The sequence below is a fragment of the Chiloscyllium punctatum genome, chromosome 35 (assembly GCF_047496795.1).
Source record: "Chiloscyllium punctatum isolate Juve2018m chromosome 35, sChiPun1.3, whole genome shotgun sequence".
NCBI lineage: Eukaryota > Metazoa > Chordata > Chondrichthyes > Orectolobiformes > Hemiscylliidae > Chiloscyllium > Chiloscyllium punctatum.
Window position 1 is genome coordinate 30,003,109 of NC_092773.1, and position 17,507 is coordinate 30,020,615.

Sequence of the window (17,507 nt, forward strand, 5' to 3'; positions counted from 1 at the left end):
GCAGAAAGCAGACAGTGGGGATAGAAGGGTCCTTCTCAGAATGGCAGCTGGTGACAAGTGGTGTTCCGCAAGGCTTAGTGTAGGGGCCACATTTTACTTTATATACTAACCATGTGTAGGAAGGAACTGAGGGCAATCTGATGAGGTTTGCAGACAATACAAGACAGGTAGAGGGATAGGTAGCACTGAGGAGGCAGGGAGGCTGCAGGAGGATTTGAACAGGTTAGAGGTCGCAGAGGGAGTACAACGTGGGAAAGTGAGAGGTCATGCACTTTGGACCAGAGAATAGTGGCATGGACTATTTTCTAAATGGGGAGAAAATTCCCAAGTCTAAACTGCAGACACACTTGGGAGCTCTAGTCCAGGATTCTCTCAAGGTAAGATTGCAGGTTGAGTTAGTGGTAAGGAAGGCAAATACAATGATGGCATTTATTTTGAGAGGAGTTGAATATGAAAGCAGGAATGTACTTCGGAGGCTCTCCAAGGCTCTGGTCAGACCACATTTGGAGGATTGTGTGCAGTTTTAGGTCCCATATCTCAGGAAGGATTACTGACCCTGGAGCATGCTCAGAGGCGGTTCACAAGAATGGCCCCAGGAATGAAAAGCTTCACAGATTAGGAACATTTGAGGACTCTGGGTTTATACTCAAGGAGTTCAGAAGTATTTGGGAGGGGGGGGGGGGGGGTTCTCATTGAAACATACAAGTAGATGTTGGGAAGATGTTTCCATTGGTAGGAGAGACTGGGAAACAGTCTTAGAGTAAAAGGGGAGACTTTCAGAAGAGAGAGAAGGAGAAACGCCTTCAGCCAGAGAGAGTGGTGAATCTATGGAATTCATTGCTATAGAAGGCATGTGGAGGCCAGGTCATCGAGTATATGTAAGACTGAGATAGATAAGTTCTTGGGGATCAAGGGTTATGGGGAGAAAGTGGGAGAATGGGGGTTAAAAACTAGTCAGCTAGGAATGAATGGCAGAGCAGACTGGATGGGCTAAATGGATTTCTCTGCTTTAGTTTATCCAACCTCAGCTTCGTTGCATCAGATTCTGTAACAACGTGCTTTCTTGGAACAAGGCCAAGTGCCAACGTTGCTCAGTTGATGCCAACCATTCCACCGCCTCCCAGTTCAGGGATTGTGTACAGAATCTGGGCAGTGGTTCAGTCTGCGGTTGACAAACTACTGCTTTGTGGAGCAACAGCTTTGTTGCCGCCACCCCCCCACCTACGTCCCTCAATCTTACACACCCCTCTCAGGATAGTGAAGGTGGCATTTGGTATTCTTTCCTTTATTGGTCAGAGTATTGAGTACAGGAGTTGGGAGGTCATGTTGCGGTTGTACAGGACATTAGTTAGGCCACTGTTGGAATATTGCGTGCAATTCTGGTCTCCTTCCTATCGGAAAGATGTTGTGAAACTTGAAAGGGTTCAGAATAGATTTACGAGGATGTTGCCAGGGTTGGAGGGTGTGAGCTATAGAGAGAGGCTGAACAGGCTGGGGCTGTTTTCCCTGGAGCGTCGGAGGCTGAGGGGGTGACCTTATAGAGGTTTATGAAATCATTAGGGACATGGATAGGATAAATAGATAAAGCCTTTTCCCTGGGATTTGGAGGGGTGGGCGGGGGGGGTGTGGAGGAGCCCAGAACTAGAGGGGCATAGGTTTAGGGTGAGAGGGAAAAGATATAAAAGAGACCTAAGGGGCAACTTTTTCACACAGAGGGTGGTACGTGTATGGAATGAGCTGCCAGAGGAAGTGGTGGAGGCTGGTACAATGACAGCATTTAAGAGGCATTTGGATGGGTATATGAACAGGAAGGGTTTGGAGGGATATGGGCCGGGTGCTGGCAGGTGGGACTAGATTGGGTTGGGATATCTGGGTCAGCATGGACGGGTTGGACCAAAGGGTCTGTTTCTGTGCTGTACATCGCTATGACAATTGGAAAGGAAGGCTAATCTGCCTGCCAATGGCCAGAGACAGCAATTGAAAATATGTGAAGAACACTTGCATTTAGACGGGACAGAGTGCACTTCGTTCTGTATACTTATCACTTTCACACCTTGGAAGGGGGGGAACCATGGATTGATGAATTGCCTGAGAAGGTACAAACATCACTGCTGAGCCAGCTCGCAATTTGCAGGGCACGTCAATCAGATCAGTGATCATTTAGCAAAGTGGTGCTGCACTGAAGGCTCAGCCTGGCTGAAACCTAGTCAGAGGTACAGCACAGACACAGACCCTGCAGCCCAACTCAGCCATGCCGACCAGATTTCCTCATCCTCAGCGGCCTACGTTTGGCCCATACCCCTCTAAAACCCTTCCTTATCCATCTACCTGCCCAAATGCCTTTTGCATGTTGAAACTGTACCAGCCGCTACCACTTCCTGACAGATCGTCCTTTGCACACACCAGCCCGTTGTGTGAAGAAGTTGCCCCTCAGATCCCTTTCCCCTTAAACCTTGGCCCTCTAGATTTGGACTCCCCTACCCAAGTGAGAAGACCTTGGTCTATTCACTATACCCATGCCCCTCATGATTTTATAAATCACTGTAAGGTCACCCCTCAGCCTCTGACAGTGCAGGGACCGGTCCTAGCCTCTACTTAAACCTTCCAGTCTCAGTGAGATCTTTGTACAGCTTTCTTTGCACCCTTTCAAGTTTAGTAACCTCCTTCCTATGTACAACTGGGGCCCCCACAGCACATCGCTTCTGAAGTCCAACGCAAGCGAAGTGGCCCATCGCTTGCTGAAACGGATCCTTCCTACCCTCAAATTGCGCTCATTCATGTAACTCAAATCATGGACAGCTCTCAAGTAATCTGATCAGGTCATCCCATTTCAGATAAAGCTGACAAACAGATAAAACACGGTAGGCATTCCAGAGGCTGCTCTGCAGTATCAAATACTCTGGGTACAATTAATTCACTGGTGGTTCAGAGATCCACTGGTCACTTCACTGGAAGGCTGATCGCTTGCACGTTAAAGGCCCCGCGGAGAGAGAGGATTTTTCTTTTCGCTGAGGCGGTTCAGTAATTCAACTCAACAATTCAATTTACCCAATCTGACTCCGATTTAAACAGGAAGGTGGCAGCGAAGGAGGCTAGATAAAGGGGAACTGGTAGATGTGAGGCACCAGAGGGGCCACATAAAAAGGTTACTGCACCAAGAGTTAGTTCAGGATGGATGGAGGATTGAATAACTCACAGGAGGCAGAGGGTCAGGAGATTCACAGGACGAGGAAGCAAAACAAAAAAGGAATGTCGCATGGATCAGAGCTCGGGCCTCACCTATTTACCAGTTACATTAAACTATTTGGATGAAGGTTCATTGTGGTGTGGCTAAAATATGAATATAGATAGAAAATCAAGCTGTTATCTACAAGGTGTTCAAGGAGTTATGGAAAAGACTCTGAATTGGGCGGGGGTGGAGGAGGTGGTAGAAAGGTGGCAGATTGGGAAAAGCGGAAGAATGGGAGGTCGCCCACTCTGGTGGGAAAGGAAAAGAAATGGGAGCGATCGCAAAATGCTGTGGTAGAGGGGGACCTGGGTGTCCTGGTGCACGATTCACAAAAGATGTAGGTACACAGCACGTTATCAGGAAGGTCAGTGGGTCGTGGGCCTTTCTTGTGAGATGAATGGGGTTTAAAAGCAGAGAAACCTCTTGAAAACGGCGCAGGACGTTGGAGAGACCACGCCTACAGTCATCGATGTGGACTTTGTCAGCTTAAACGAGACAGTCATAATGGCACAGCTCAGGGAAAGTTCACTTGACCGCTTCCTCAGATGGCGACAACACTTGCCTCGTCAACAACAGCAGAATAGATTCTGCCCACACGCATCGGGGAGTTTGGGGGAAATGAGAGATGATCTTCTTCAAACAAATCTGATTCAGTTGGTACGTGACAAGGGTGGATGGAGAGAGAATGGCGGGAATCCAGATCGAGAGCGGGAGAGATTTGAAATAACTCATGGACCAGAGCAGGGCTTCCTTTCTCCCCCACTCAGACGCTTTGATACTGAAGGAATTGTCTTGCCCAGAGTGGAGGCGGTGTCTTTGAATACATTCAACGTGGAGTTGGACAGATTTGAGTGACAAGGGAGTACAGATAGGAAAACTGAGCCACACAAGATCAGCCAGGACGTCTGAGTAGACAGGGCAGAGCCAATGACCTCTTACTGGTTCGTTTCCTCATGTTATGTCTTCACACGATGGCAAAGACTCGAGAATAGTTTGAAACACGAGAGAAGATTGGATAGGACGGTGCACTTCCATCCTCACAGGGGAGAGCTAACAGAGTGGGGAAAACGATGAGGGGCTGAGACAGGTATGAGAAGGAGGACTCGTGTCATTGAGCACAGACTAACTAACCTGAGGGCAGAGATTCAGAACAAGGTGATACCAAGGGTTAGCATTGTAATTATGTTACACACAGACAGTGCAGGAGATCTGGGCCTCAATGACTGAAGGGAGTGGGAGGGGGCTGTCAAGAATGAGATCCGCGTTATTTAGGAACTATTTGGGGGCACACTTTGAAAAGCCTTGACCCCCCCCAGGGCCACAGACCAAGAGCTATTAAGTGAGTGCCAGCCGACTGTGCAGCTAAAATGGCTTCATGTTTCTCCAATCGAATATTTCAGAGTCCCTCTCAACTGCCGCGTCTCCATCAGCACACTTTCCCACAGGCACTGCAAGTATTTGTAAAGAAACAGGCTCCCCCGCCACCTGTAAAAGGTGGTCTCTGATCAGCCTTCCATTTTGCACCTACTTATTCGGAACCCCCTTTCAATTCTTCTGGAGTTCACATTCCGGTACGTTTGCGTGCCCTCATCCCCCACAACACTTCAGTACAGATTTTTGAAAGGTCATTTTGCAGAACAGAACTCGTGTCTCGAGGAGAGAGACATTGCCGAAGTGCTCGCTCGCTCGCTCTCTCTCACTCATCAGGACACTTGCAAGAGTGGCAAATTTCAGACTGCCGTGCCAATTTATACCACAGGGCAGGAGGGAGTCAACTGGCTGGCAAGCTGACTCACGCCATGGCGTTGCCCCTGAGAAAGGAAATGGGGTTCTGTGGGAGCATGCGTTGTTGAAGGGATTGCGCAATCATTTGAAATTTGGCATTCTTGCACGTGTCCTGACAAAGGCAACTTCAGTAAAGCATCTCCTATCAGCAGTATTAAAGCGTTTTGTTTCAAAAACCGTTTCTGCCCCGAGAAGCAACACAATACAGAACTCGTGAATCAGGCGTCGGTTTCTGGAGCCACTTAGACATCTTTTGACGAGAGATCCTGATGGCTTTTTAATCTCTGATGCCATTCTATGCTTTTTTTAAAGCAACCAGAACCCCCAAAGGCAGCTTTGCTGGACAACTCCGGGTCAAGACGATCCAGTTGCTCAAAATCTTGGCCGAGCCGCAGGTTATAATCCACCGACACCGCAGCGATTTCACCTATGGGCGGTCTCTCTTCTCCGCAAGGGGACGTGCAGAAAGGGAACGACAAAGTGAGCGAGGTGCCCCTGTTCTCTCTCCCGAGGTTGCTGCAAACCGTCCTGAACACTTACCTGGCAGCCGAGAGCTTTCCTCTGGGCAGAGGCAGAGCAAGGGGGGGACGGTCAGGGGCTTACCTTATGAACACTCTGTGGATTCTCAAGCCATGCAAAGTACATTTCCTCAACATAGTTCGAACTAGTCCCACTCAGAAAGGGCTCAGCTGCCACAGGCGCTGTGTAGAAGCGACCTTGCTGAAACGTCCTAGACACTACTGGCCCGTTGTGTGATAATTTTTTAGCAGTCTGAGAGGCCGTCAGTGGCCTCAGCTTAGCAGCACAAGTCCTTAATCGATGCATTTTTGTTTTCGCCTCCTGATCTCACCACAGCTCTGCTGGAAGTCATGAAACACAAAGAGAAAAGGCAGTCCAGTTAGCAATGCAGCCATGCAAACAAGGAAAAGAAGTAAAAAACAACAGTGTTTAAAAATGCTCTAAAATAAAACGGTGAGATCAAAGTACCCAATTTTTGCACAAGCTTTTGCGGCAGGGTCTGACGGAGGGCAGCCGTAGCTTCCAGCGGCTGGCATTTTGGGACGGGAGGGGGCAAATCGGGAGGCTGGAGGTCACAGAAGGGCGAGGACCGACAGCCAGACGGGGAACAGGAGGGTGCGGCGCTTCGGGAGGCGGGGTGGGAGACGCAGAGGACTGAGTGATGGCCAGCCCTGGGGCTGCTGTCCACCGTCACGGTTCAGCCTGGTCATCCAGAACGGGCACCTGGGCAAAGTCGAGGGGGCACAGGCTGGAGAACAGTACCCCCCCCCCCCCACCAAGCATGAGCCCAGCAGCGCAGGGAGGGACCAGGAAGGAGATACGCTTTGCTGTGAGAGAGAGAAGACCCTCAGAACGTGCCTCAAACTGTTCACATAGTTGTACTCAGTGACAATTATGATGATACAGCACCAACAACAATGAACCAGGGGGTGAGGGGCGGGGAGTCACAGACTACAGTGCACTGGGCCCAGCAAGTCAATAGTTTCAGTTTCACCGGACCAGGGAGTCCATCAGCCAAGGGCCGGACAAAGAGAGGGGACTATTTCTCGACTCCCTGTGCCAGCCTGTGAGATCTCATGAGGGGGGTGGGTCACAAAGTTTGGAACAGCTTTTACTTGGTTCAGGCACTGCCCCACACCACTCATTCCCCCAAAATCTCAGAACTTTTTGTTTTAAATTCACTCACTCATGGGATGTAGGCAATAGCCAGCAGTGTTTACTGCCCTCCCCATTCCCCCCTTGAGAAGATGGGGGAGTGGTTCAGATTCCCATCCAGTGGTTTGACTGCGTGAGCCTTGGTTCAGCCTGCAATCAGCCCCAGAGTGCAATCAAGTTCACACTTTGAACTCCAGAGACCCAGATAAATAGCACTCTGGTTCAGAACATCAGGGTCCAACGTCTAACAGCTCACGTGAAACACCCAGTTCGATCCTTGCTCACCCACGGAGCACTGACTCACAAGAGATCTTACGCAGGCACCACTACACAGGCAGCGTATCGCAGTATCAAATTGCAGTTGATTGTACCGTAGTGCAGGGCTCAAGCATACTGCTCTTTGCCTCGATGTGCAATCAGCAACACGTTATTCAGACTGGGACTAAGCTGGCTGACCAAAGAATTCATTCCAATCAACAGCCTCTGTATTATTTACCACACCTCACCATGCAACCACACACACACACACACACAAACAAACAACTCATTTTGGATCACGGTACAGAGCCGACAGCTTAACCTTCAAAGTCAAATACTCAGCGTTATTTCACAAAAGCAGGTCGCAACCCGCCCAGGTACCAGGAGAGTACAGCGCCGGGGGTTAATGCTCTCCCCAATTTGTTTCCATGCTTGGGAACCTGCATTCCCACTCAGTCGGCACTGATGCAGACACTTCCATAGGTAGGTTACAACCCTAGAGACGGCTTCCTTCGGGAAGGAACAGGACCTGATCTTGGCCTTCCTGATCCTGCACAAACACCCCGAGGGGTGCGGATCCCACAAAGCGGTCCACACCACCCTCAAATAGCTCCAAAAAAACATGCAGAGGAATCACAGCGCCACACCACCGCCCCCCCCACTCAAATCCTCAGCCACAAGGTCACAGACACATTTGTGCCTCACTTGACAACGGTCCCGAAGGGAAGGTGGGGAGAGGCGAAGGCAATGCCACTGGACTAGGACTCCACAGGACTGGGTTGAGACTGAGTGAGGTGCCGTGTGCTCGTTCAGACCCCGGCCACAGCAGCCAGCTGTATTCAAACTCAAATTCATGAACAGCCAGAATGGAAAGCTAGTCTCAGTCACTGACTCTTGTAAAGACCCATCGGGTTAACTAGAGTTATTGAGATGCACAGGGTGGAAACAGACCCTTCAGTCCAACCCGTCCATGCCGACCAGATATCCTAAATTAACTCAGTCCCACCTGCCAGCACCCGTCCCATATCCCTCCAAACCCTTCCTACTCATATACCCATCCAGGTGCTCCTTAAATATCATAATCTGCCATCCTTACCCAGTCCAGGCCCACACATGACTCCAGACCACAGCAATGGGACTGACTCTTAACTGTGCTTTGTAATGGGTGAGGGACCAGAGGTCGATGAGCGATGGGTAACAACTGTGAAACCCAGCCAGCGACGCCCACGTGCCACTCGATCATTTAAGAAAGGTTGCCCCCTCACAGTGAATTGGTGCTAAAAAGACCCTCATAGTGCTGCACTCCCCAGAACAGGCAAGGCAGAAACCCTGGCAGGTTCACGGCCAGCTCTCGCTGCCTACACTTCTATCTTTGGGTGTTACAATCACTGCTTTCAGAAGACATTTGCACCCCCTACCCAGGTACAACTGAACCCCCCCCCCTAGCCCATTCTTGCCTGGGTCCAATTCCTCCATGGATTTCTGTTCCAGCACTGTGTTCAACTTGTGACGGAGCCAAGTGGGTGAGAGAGCCAGGACTGACCTGCCAACTCCCACCCTCTGCTGGCTCCAGCTCACTTATCTGTCCAGCATCCCCCCCCCCACACAAGGCTGACCTGCCGACTATTCACCCCGCTGCGACTCTTTCACAGCCACCTCTCACAGGAAGGGGAGCAGGTGCAAACGCCTCCACTTTTACACCCGCTGCCTTCGAGACACCCAGCCCCAACGCCTTTCGCTAAAATAAACAGTTACCTCCTTGGATTGGGGTCGGGAGGGAGGAGAGCTCTTCCAAGAGCTTCTGTCACGACTGCAGTCCTGGAGTGAAGTGATTCACCGCAGTGCAGCTGTGTAGCATTCCTTGTAGTGTCGGATTGGGCAATCTCGTTCCTAACTGGGCTGACAAGTCAGACGGGCCCACAGCCCGAGAGTAGGCGCACCAGTCTCGGCCCAACTGTCCCTACACTGTGTACAACGAACAAAACGTTCCCCCTTCCAATGCTACTCAGTGTGTTTAAGAGATTGCGCTCCCAGCACAACGCTTTGAACCTCTTGAGACTTGACAAGGTTCTCCAAGTCCTGAGGCAGCCGCTTAGGTCCAAGTGCAGGACAGAGAGAGAGAGAGAGAGATATAGAGAGTGTGAGTGAGACTCAGGTTTCCAATAGACAGAATGGCAAACCAATTACTGATACTACAAGTGCAAACTAACTTAAAACACAAGGGAGCTCAAGAGAAACGGAGGGACTGGGGAGAGTGGGGGTGCCCACAGATCCCTGAAAGCAGGGATGGAGTAGTTTAGCAGTGGTAGGACTGCACCAGACGGGGTGCAGAAGGTGCTGTCTGGGATAGAGTAGTTTCGCAGTGAAGGGAGGCTGGATAAGCTTGTGTTGTTCGGGAGGGGAGGGGACGACCTGACACGAGGTGTGTAAGGTTGGACATGGTGCATAGAAAGCAGCTGTTCCCTTTACATATAAAAAGGGCTGAGGGTCAATAACAAGGGCCATAATTTTAAAGTGAAAGGCCGGAGGGTTAGACGGATTTGAAGAAATATTTATTTCACCCAGAGGGTCTGGAATGCACTGCCTGGGAGGATCATTGAGGCAGGAAACCTCACAAAGAAACGCAAGTGAAGGAGCACTTGACATGTCATAACATTCAAGGCTGTGGGCCAAGTGCTGGGAAGTGGGATGAGCATTGATGTGTCAGCTCAGGCTCAATAGGCCTCAAATTTAGTTTCCCTTCGGGCGCCCCCCCTCAACTAAGATGCAGAAAAACTCCACAGCTCTCGGGTGCACTTCACAACAAGGATCTGTAGGCGGTGGTGCTGGGTCCTGTCAGATGGCTCTCTGACCAGCCGACTATTAAAGACGCCCAGTAGAGGACCTCACCCCCTGAGTAAGTGCCAAGAAGGAGCTTGACCACTGGATCCCTCCCACAGCACTGCCCTTGAGACGGGTCTGGTGGGGAGGAAACGGCCACTCACACCTCTCGCTCGCGCTCTCACGGTTCACTGCCCCCCCCAAGACCCAGTTCCTGCTGTGGAGGATCAGAGACTTAGCCCAAAATGTGCTTGTCTTCCAGCGCAAAGAGCTGGGCGCAAGCAAATGTCGCAGACTGGGACATTCCAAACGTCCAGGAGCACTGGACTGACTTCTGGCAGAGTGGGACTGCCGGATGAGAAAAGACTGGGTGGACTGGACCTGCCTTCACTGGACTTTCGAAGGATGGAACTGGGTCTTGTGAAAGGGACAGAATTCACACTGCGAATGTCCACCAGATACAGGTGCAACCTTTCCTGCATAAGGTAATCTCCCTCCTCCCTTTCCCAGGAGTCCAGTGAACCTTCCCTGAACTGCCTCTAACACGGAAGAACACGCTTATATAAAAAGGACACCAAAACAGCACAAAGTGTGCCAGATCGTCCTACAGTGTGGGAACCAGAGCTGGAAGACAGGCCTGTTTTGGGCTAAGCCTCTGCTACTCCAGCAGCATGTCTGAAGAAGTAACTAAGAGGATTGATGAGGGAAGAGGGACGTGATCTATATGGACTTCCGTAAGGTATTCGACAAGGTTCCTCGTAGTAGACTGGTTAGATCACATGGAATACAGGGACAACTAACCATTTAGAAACAGAACTGGCTCAAAAGTAGAAGACAGAGGGCGGTGGTAGAGGCCTGTGACCAAAGGTGTGCCACAAGGATCAGCGCTGGGTCCTGCTTTTCATCATGAACACAAGTGATTTGGATGTGAACATAGCAGGTATAGTTAGTTTGCAGATGACACCAAAATTGGAGATGGAGTGGACAGCGAAGGTTACCCGAGTGCAACAGAATCGCGATCAGATGAGTCAGTGGGCCGAGGAGAGGCAGATGGAGTTTAAGTTAGATAAATGTGAGGTGCTGCATTCTGGAAAGGCAAATCAGGACAGGTCTTAATCACTTAATGGTAAGGGAGAGTTGCTGAACAAAGAGACCTTGGAGTGCTGGTTCATAGCTCCTTGAAAGTGGAGTCGCAGGTCGAGAGGATAGTGAAGGCGGCGTTTGGTATGTTTTCCTTTATTGGTCAGAGCACTGAGTACAGAAGTTGAAAGTCATGTTGCAGCTGTACAGGACATTGGTTAGGCCACTGTTGGAATACTTTATGTAATTCTTGTCTTCCTGCTGTCGGAAGGATGTTGCAAACTTGAAAGGGTTCAGAAAAGGCTGTTGCCAGGGTTGGGGGGTTTGAGCTACAGGGAGAGACTGAATTGGCTGGGGACTGTTTTTCCTGGAGCGTTGGAGGCTGAGGGGTGACCTTATAGGAGTTTATAAAATCATGAAGGGCATGGATACAGGAAACAGATAAAGTCTTTTCCCTGGGGTGAAATCATCCAGAACTATAGAGCATAGGTTTAGGGTGAGAGGGGAAAGATGTAAAAGGGATCTGAGGGGCAACTTTTACATGCTAGAGGAAGTGGTGGAGGCTGGTACCAATACAACATTCAAAATGCACCTGAATGGGTATATGAATAAGAAAGGTTTAAAGGGATATGGGCCAAGTGCTGGCAAATGGGAATAGATTAATCTAGGATAACTGGTCAGCATGGACAAGTTGAACCAAAGGGTCTGTTTCCGTGCTGAGTATTTCTATTTTACTGAAGCATAAAAGGTCTTAAGGGGACTTGACAGGGCAAATGCTTCCCCTCAAATGGGGAGACTAACAGCTTCAAAATGAGAGGTAAAAACAATAAGTGCTGGAGAACGCAAGGTCAGGCAGTCTCAACAGCGGTAGGGACTGAGAAGGTTGGTAGCGTACAGAGTGTCCACTCCTGTCTTTCTCAAGGTTAAGCTGGATTGGGAAACTCAGCAAGTCACCCAGACCTTTGGGTCATTCCCTCAAAGCGGAGGTAGCGGACTAGAAAAGCAAAGTGGCCTACCCCTGCTTTTGTTCATGCGAAACCAGCTTGAGGAGAGGTTTATAAGCCACCCAGTCCCCGTGCTGAATGACAGGTGGAGAAGAGAACGCAGGAAGAGTAGAGCAGCCTGCTGCTGCCTTTGTCAAGGGGAATTTGGGACGGGAGGGTCAGTTCGGTAAGGGGTTGGCATGCTGGCAGCGTAGAGTGGCCTCTCCTGCTTTCCTCCCAAGGAAACCCAGCTGGCGGGGGGGGGGGGGGGGGGGGGGGTCAGTTAGACATCCAAAGTTTGGGCCGTACACTCAATTTGGGGAAAGGGCAGAGTGGCCTCCACTTGTCTGTGTCAAGGTAAAGGTAGACAAGGGGAGGGTCGGTAAGTGACCAGGCCTTGGGGACGTGGGGTTAATGAGTGGGGGCGAGGGTGAGGGGGGGTGAGGACGGTGAGTGGGGGTGGGGGGCGAGTGGGGGTGGGGGGCGAGTGGGGGTGGGGGGCGAGTGGGGGTGGGGGGCGAGTGGGGGTGGGGGGCGAGTGGGGGTGGGGGGCGAGTGGGGGTGGGGGGCGAGTGGGGGTGGGGGGCGAGTGGGGGTGGGGGGCGAGTGGGGGTGGGGGGCGAGTGGGGGTGGGGGGCGAGTGGGGGTGGGGGTGAGGGGGGGTGAGGACGGTGAGTGGGGGTGGGGGTGGGGGTGAGTGGGGGTGAGGGTGAGGACGGTGAGTGGGGGTGAGGGTGGGGGTGAGGACGGTGAGTGGGGGTGAGGGTGGGGGTGAGGACGGTGAGTGGGGGTGAGGGTGGGGGTGAGGACGGTGAGTGGGGGTGAGGGTGGGGGTGAGGACGGTGAGTGGGGGTGAGGGTGGGGGTGAGGACGGTGAGTGGGGGTGGGGTAAAGGGGGTGAGGGGAGGTAAGGGGGGGGTGGGAGGGGGGGGAAGGGAAGGACTGGAGTGAGGGGGGTGGGGTAGCAAGTGTCAGGGCAGAATGGCCTCCTCTTGATGGTGTCAATGGCGGCGGCGGGGTCACCTCAGGGTCGAAACCGGCGAGAGAGGGCGCTGGGGGGGGCGGGGTCGGGGTGACCTTGCAGCAAGGGGGGGGGCTGGGCTGGGCGTGTTCGGGGGAAAACAGCCGGCCTTCTTCCCCCGGCCCGGCCCGGCCCCCGGAAACACCCGCCCCCGGACGCCCGCCCTCCACCCATTGGCCGCCCGGCCCGTCACTCCGGCTGATTGACGGGCCGGAGCCGCTGCCCGTTTGCCGCGAGGACGGGGGGGGGGCGGGGTCAGCGCCTGCCGAACGGTTGGGCTTTGGGGGGGGGGGTGGGTGGCCGAGTGACGTGTTTCCGCTCCCCCACCCACCGGCTTCAGTCTCTCCCCCTCCCCCGTCACCCCCGATAATGGAGAGGATGGAGAGTTTAGGCGGGAGGGTGAGGAGAGAATCAATTCACCGGCTTCCCGCCGCATGCACTTACCCGCTGCCTTGGAAGCCACTGTGATGACGAAGAAGGGGGGAGGGGGGGTGAAAAAAAAATCAATTGGCGAACCAGCCCCTCCTCCGTTATTTCTCTTTGTTAAAATTCCCCGACACTCCACTCCACTCCTCTCCCGGGGCAGACAACGCTTCCCTCCGTCCCCTTCACAGCCGGCGCTGACCGCCAATGACATGGGAACCAGCGTGCGCGCACACCTGTCCGCCGACAGTGGGGCGTGGCGGAGGCGTGCGCGCACCCCGCCCGGAGCGCGCGCGCGCGTGCGCGGCCCTCCCCTCCCCCCACGTCATCGCGTCTCCCTCTCCCTTCCCCCCCCTCCCCTCCCCATTGGCGTCACACAGGACGGACGTGCTGCGCCTGCGCGGTGCGCCTGGGGTGGGGGGGGCTCCCCCCCTTTGCTGCTAGCCACGTGACCAGGAGCAAGCCCCCAAGGAGGGTGTCAACAGGCAACGATGGAGAGGGTGAGTGGTTCCTCCCCACCTCCATTTAAAAACAAAAGGATGGATGAACTGAATGAGGTCATTTGGCCCATTGAGTCTGCTCTGCCATTCTATCATGGCTGATATGTTTCCCAACCCCCCCCCCCCCCCCCCATTCTCCTGCCTTCTCCCCATAACCCTTTGCCCCCCCGCCCTCCTCCCACCTCCCCATGACACATCAAGAGCCTGTCTATCTCTGACCTCAAGGTACACCGTTCTTTGGAAGCGGTGGCACAGATGGAGAGGCCGGTGAAGAAAGCGTTTAGCACGCTTGCCTTCATTGCTCAGGCCACCGGGTTGGGGCAGCGTTGAGGCTTCTCCTGGAGCACTCTGTCCGGTTCTCGTCGCCGTCTCATAGGACGGATGTTATTAAATCGGAGAGGGTTCAGAACAGATTTACCTGGATGTTGTCAGGAGTGGCGTACCCGCCAAACCTGCATGCATGAGGACTCCCAAATCCATCTCTGCGCTGGAACATCCTCCAGTCAAGTAATGTTCGGCACCTCTTTACCATACTGTCAGAGTTCTATGATTCTGTGGGGTCTCTCATGTCACAGTGCATGCCCTTGTGTAGTGAGCATGGCAGACAACAATGACGGTTCATTCCAGCGGCGTGATGCCTTCCAGGGTCATCCCCACAGATGTAAAGACCGTTTCTGAGATAGCCATTCCATTTACTTCAATGATGGATCATCCCTAGCCCTCTGGGATTAAAAAAAAATCCAAACATTGACTGCCTCCTGGAAGAAATTTCTGCATAGTGCAGGTTAGGTGGATTGGCCATGCTAAATTGCCCATAGTGTCCTGGTACTTGTAGTGTAGGTGCATTAGTCAGGAGTAAGTGTTGAGTAATTGGGTTGGGGAATGCGTTTGGGTGGGTTACTCTTTGGAGGGGTTGATGTGGATGGACTTGTTGTGCCAAATGGTTTGTTTCTACACTATAGGGATTCCATGATTTGTGTTCAATGAGTCTACCCCAGTCCTCAGTGATAAGCATCCTGTCTTGAGCCTGAACTCCCCATGTTCTAGACTCCCCAGTCATGGGGAAACAACCACTCAGTGTCCTCCCTGGCAAGCTACCTGAGGATCTTGTACACCCTGATAACTTCACACCCACCCATTCTTCACAATAGCAGATCCCATTGTGCCAATGTTATAGACAAAACCAGACCCCCCCCTCAAGATATATTAAGAAGGTAACCTTGACCCTAATATTTTCATTGTTTTAAAGGTAAATGTGAGATGTTGCATTCCAAATGCAATTCGGTTGATCAAGCTATTGGATTTAAAGCAGAACACAATTTATTCCAACTCTTTGATTAAAATATAACAAGAGAGAGAAGGGATTGGGATAGTTTAGCTCTATTGGAAAACTGAACAGAATAAGAGATGCAATAACTGTTATGAATTAACTTTCAATATAGTAACATCACACAAACACACCCTTGGCAAAAGGCAAGATGACAGATAGTCTCACTTGCAATCACTATAGCAGGTAACAAAACCCCAGCGGCACAGTGGTTAGCACTGCTGCCTCACAGCGCCAGAGACCTGGGTTCAATTCCCGCCTCAGGCGACTGTCTGTGTGGAGTTTGCACATTCTCCCCTGTGTCTGCGTGGGATTCCTCCAGGTGCTCCGGTTTCCTCCCACAGTCCAAAAATGTGCAGGTTAGGTGAATTGGCCAGGCTAAATTACCCATAGTGTTAGGTGAAGGGGTAAATGTAGGGGAATGGGTCTGGATGGGTTGCTCTTCGGTGGGTCGGTGTGGACTTGTTGGGCCGAAAGGCCTGTTTCCACTCTGTAAGTAACCTAATCTAATCTAAATCTCTCCCTGTAGCTCAAACCCTCCAACATCCTTGTCAATCTTTTCTGAACCCTTTCATGTTTAACAACATCTTTCCTGTAGCTGGGAGACCCCAGAATTGCACACAATATTCCAAACGCGGCTTAACCAATGTCCTGTGCAGCTGCAACATGACCTCCCAGCCCCGAGGCTCAATGCACCAGCCAATGAAGTGAAGGTGCCAAATGCCTTGTTGACCTCTCGGACGTTTTCTCTCTGCTGTTGTCTCCTGTCCCTGATCCACATGCCATGGCCCACAGCTTTAGCGCTGTCTCTGGTGAACCACCCCACTGGGAATCTGGAATCCTGCCTCTCCCTGACCTCTGGACTCACCCTGTGTTCAGTGCTAGCGTCCTGCGATCAGAGGGGGTGTTTTCGCCCAGCTCGCGTGGGATTGGACATGGTGCTGGGCCCGTTGACCCAAAGGGGGTCTGATTGCTGCCTCAAGTATCCCCCTCCCTCCGAGAACGCAGTTAATCTTTAACATCCAATATTGATCTGTTGGTTAATTGTGCGTGTTCTCGTTTCTAACACCAGCCATGACCGCTGCCCGATCTGCTGCTTCAATGCTGCCAAAGGAGGGATTGCATTGACGTAGCGCCTTTTTGTTTTGCTTAAGCTGCGAATATCTCTGATGAAGTAGTGCTCTGAAGTTTAGTCGCTGTGGCGTGCGCCAAATTGCGTGTCACGAGCTCTGACCTCCAGCACTTGGCAGACCCTCTGCTTCCAGGCTGTTGATTGAGGGGGAAATGTTGACCGGCAGGGGGGATTGGGGATCCCTCTTCAAAATAGAATCGCGGGATCTCTAGCAATATCCTGAGCGGGCACAGGGTGGCCTCAGTTTAATGTGAGCATGTTGTGAAACTTGAAAGATTGCACGAAAGATCGACCAAGACATTGCCAGGGTTGGAGGGTTAGAGCTACAGGGAGAGGCTGAACAGGCTGGGGCTGTTTTTCCCTGGAGCATCGGAGGCTGAGGGGGTGACCTAATACAGGTTTATAAAATCATGAGGGGACATGGATAGGGTAAATAGACAAGGTTTTTCCCCCTGGGGTGGGGGAGTCCAGAACTAGGGGGGCACAGGTTTAAGGTGAGAGGGGAAAGACTTATAAAGGAGGGGTAACGTTTGCACGCAGAGGGTGGTACGTGTATGGAATGAGCTGCCAGAGGAAGTGGTGGAGGCTGGTACAATGACAGCATTGAAAAGGCATCTGGATGGGGCCACGAATGGGAAGGGTTTGGAGGAATATGGGGCAAGTGCTGGCAAACGGGACCAATTCAGGGTTTGGGATATCTGGTTGGCATGGACAGGCAGGACCGAGGGGCTGTTTCTGAGCTGTGCGACTCTTAATGGTCTGCGCTGGATGTTTGTGCTCAAGCCCTGGGGAGGAACCCAGCCCAGGGACTTTGTGACTCAGGGTGACACAAACAGCGAGTCGCGGACGACACAGCCGCTGAAGGTACGTGGGTGGGACTTTTGCCTTGTCGGGAAGCGCCTGGTCACGGTTGTGAAACTGTCCTTGTGGTGAGAGCTCCACGGAAGGATCCTGTTGAGCCTGTTCCGCTGACGGAGGAGATCATGGCTCATCTGCTTCATCCTCAAGTCCACCCTCCTGCCTTTCCTTCCTAACCCAGGATTCCCTTCTGTGTGTGGCTGAGAATCTCAGAGACTCTCAGAGAAGAGATTCCTCTCTTTCTCTCTCTTCAGTGGGAGACAACCTCTCTGCATTAATTACCCTGTCAAGCGCCCCCCCCCCCCCACCATATGTTTCCACGACACCAGCTTTAATAAACTCCAGTGACTCCAGGGAAACACACTCCTCTTTCTCAGTACGGGACACGGAGCTGCCCAAGGGTTATTCTGCCGCAAA

At 52.2% G+C, this 17,507-nt stretch overlaps 1 protein-coding gene and 1 pseudogene across 2 annotated transcripts in view; one reads left to right on the top strand and one right to left on the bottom strand.

The window, feature by feature from the left end:
- LOC140459799 (2-oxoglutarate dehydrogenase complex component E1-like) overlaps positions 1–13,516 on the bottom strand; it is a 34,783-nt pseudogene extending 21,267 nt beyond the window's left edge.
- Positions 13,517–13,649: 133 nt separating this feature from the next.
- Positions 13,650–17,507, top strand: part of LOC140459801 (stAR-related lipid transfer protein 7, mitochondrial-like) — a 38,469-nt gene continuing 34,611 nt past the window's right edge. Inside the window, exon 1 of one of the 2 annotated variants that reach the window (XM_072554331.1) lies at positions 13,650–13,773. Coding sequence is in view for 1 of the 2 variants with exons in the window: in XM_072554328.1 (XP_072410429.1) it covers positions 13,765–13,773 (9 nt within the window). In the remaining variant the exon portion in view is untranslated. The remainder of the gene's footprint in view (positions 13,774–17,507) is intronic. The other variant, XM_072554328.1, reaches the window with a different exon arrangement.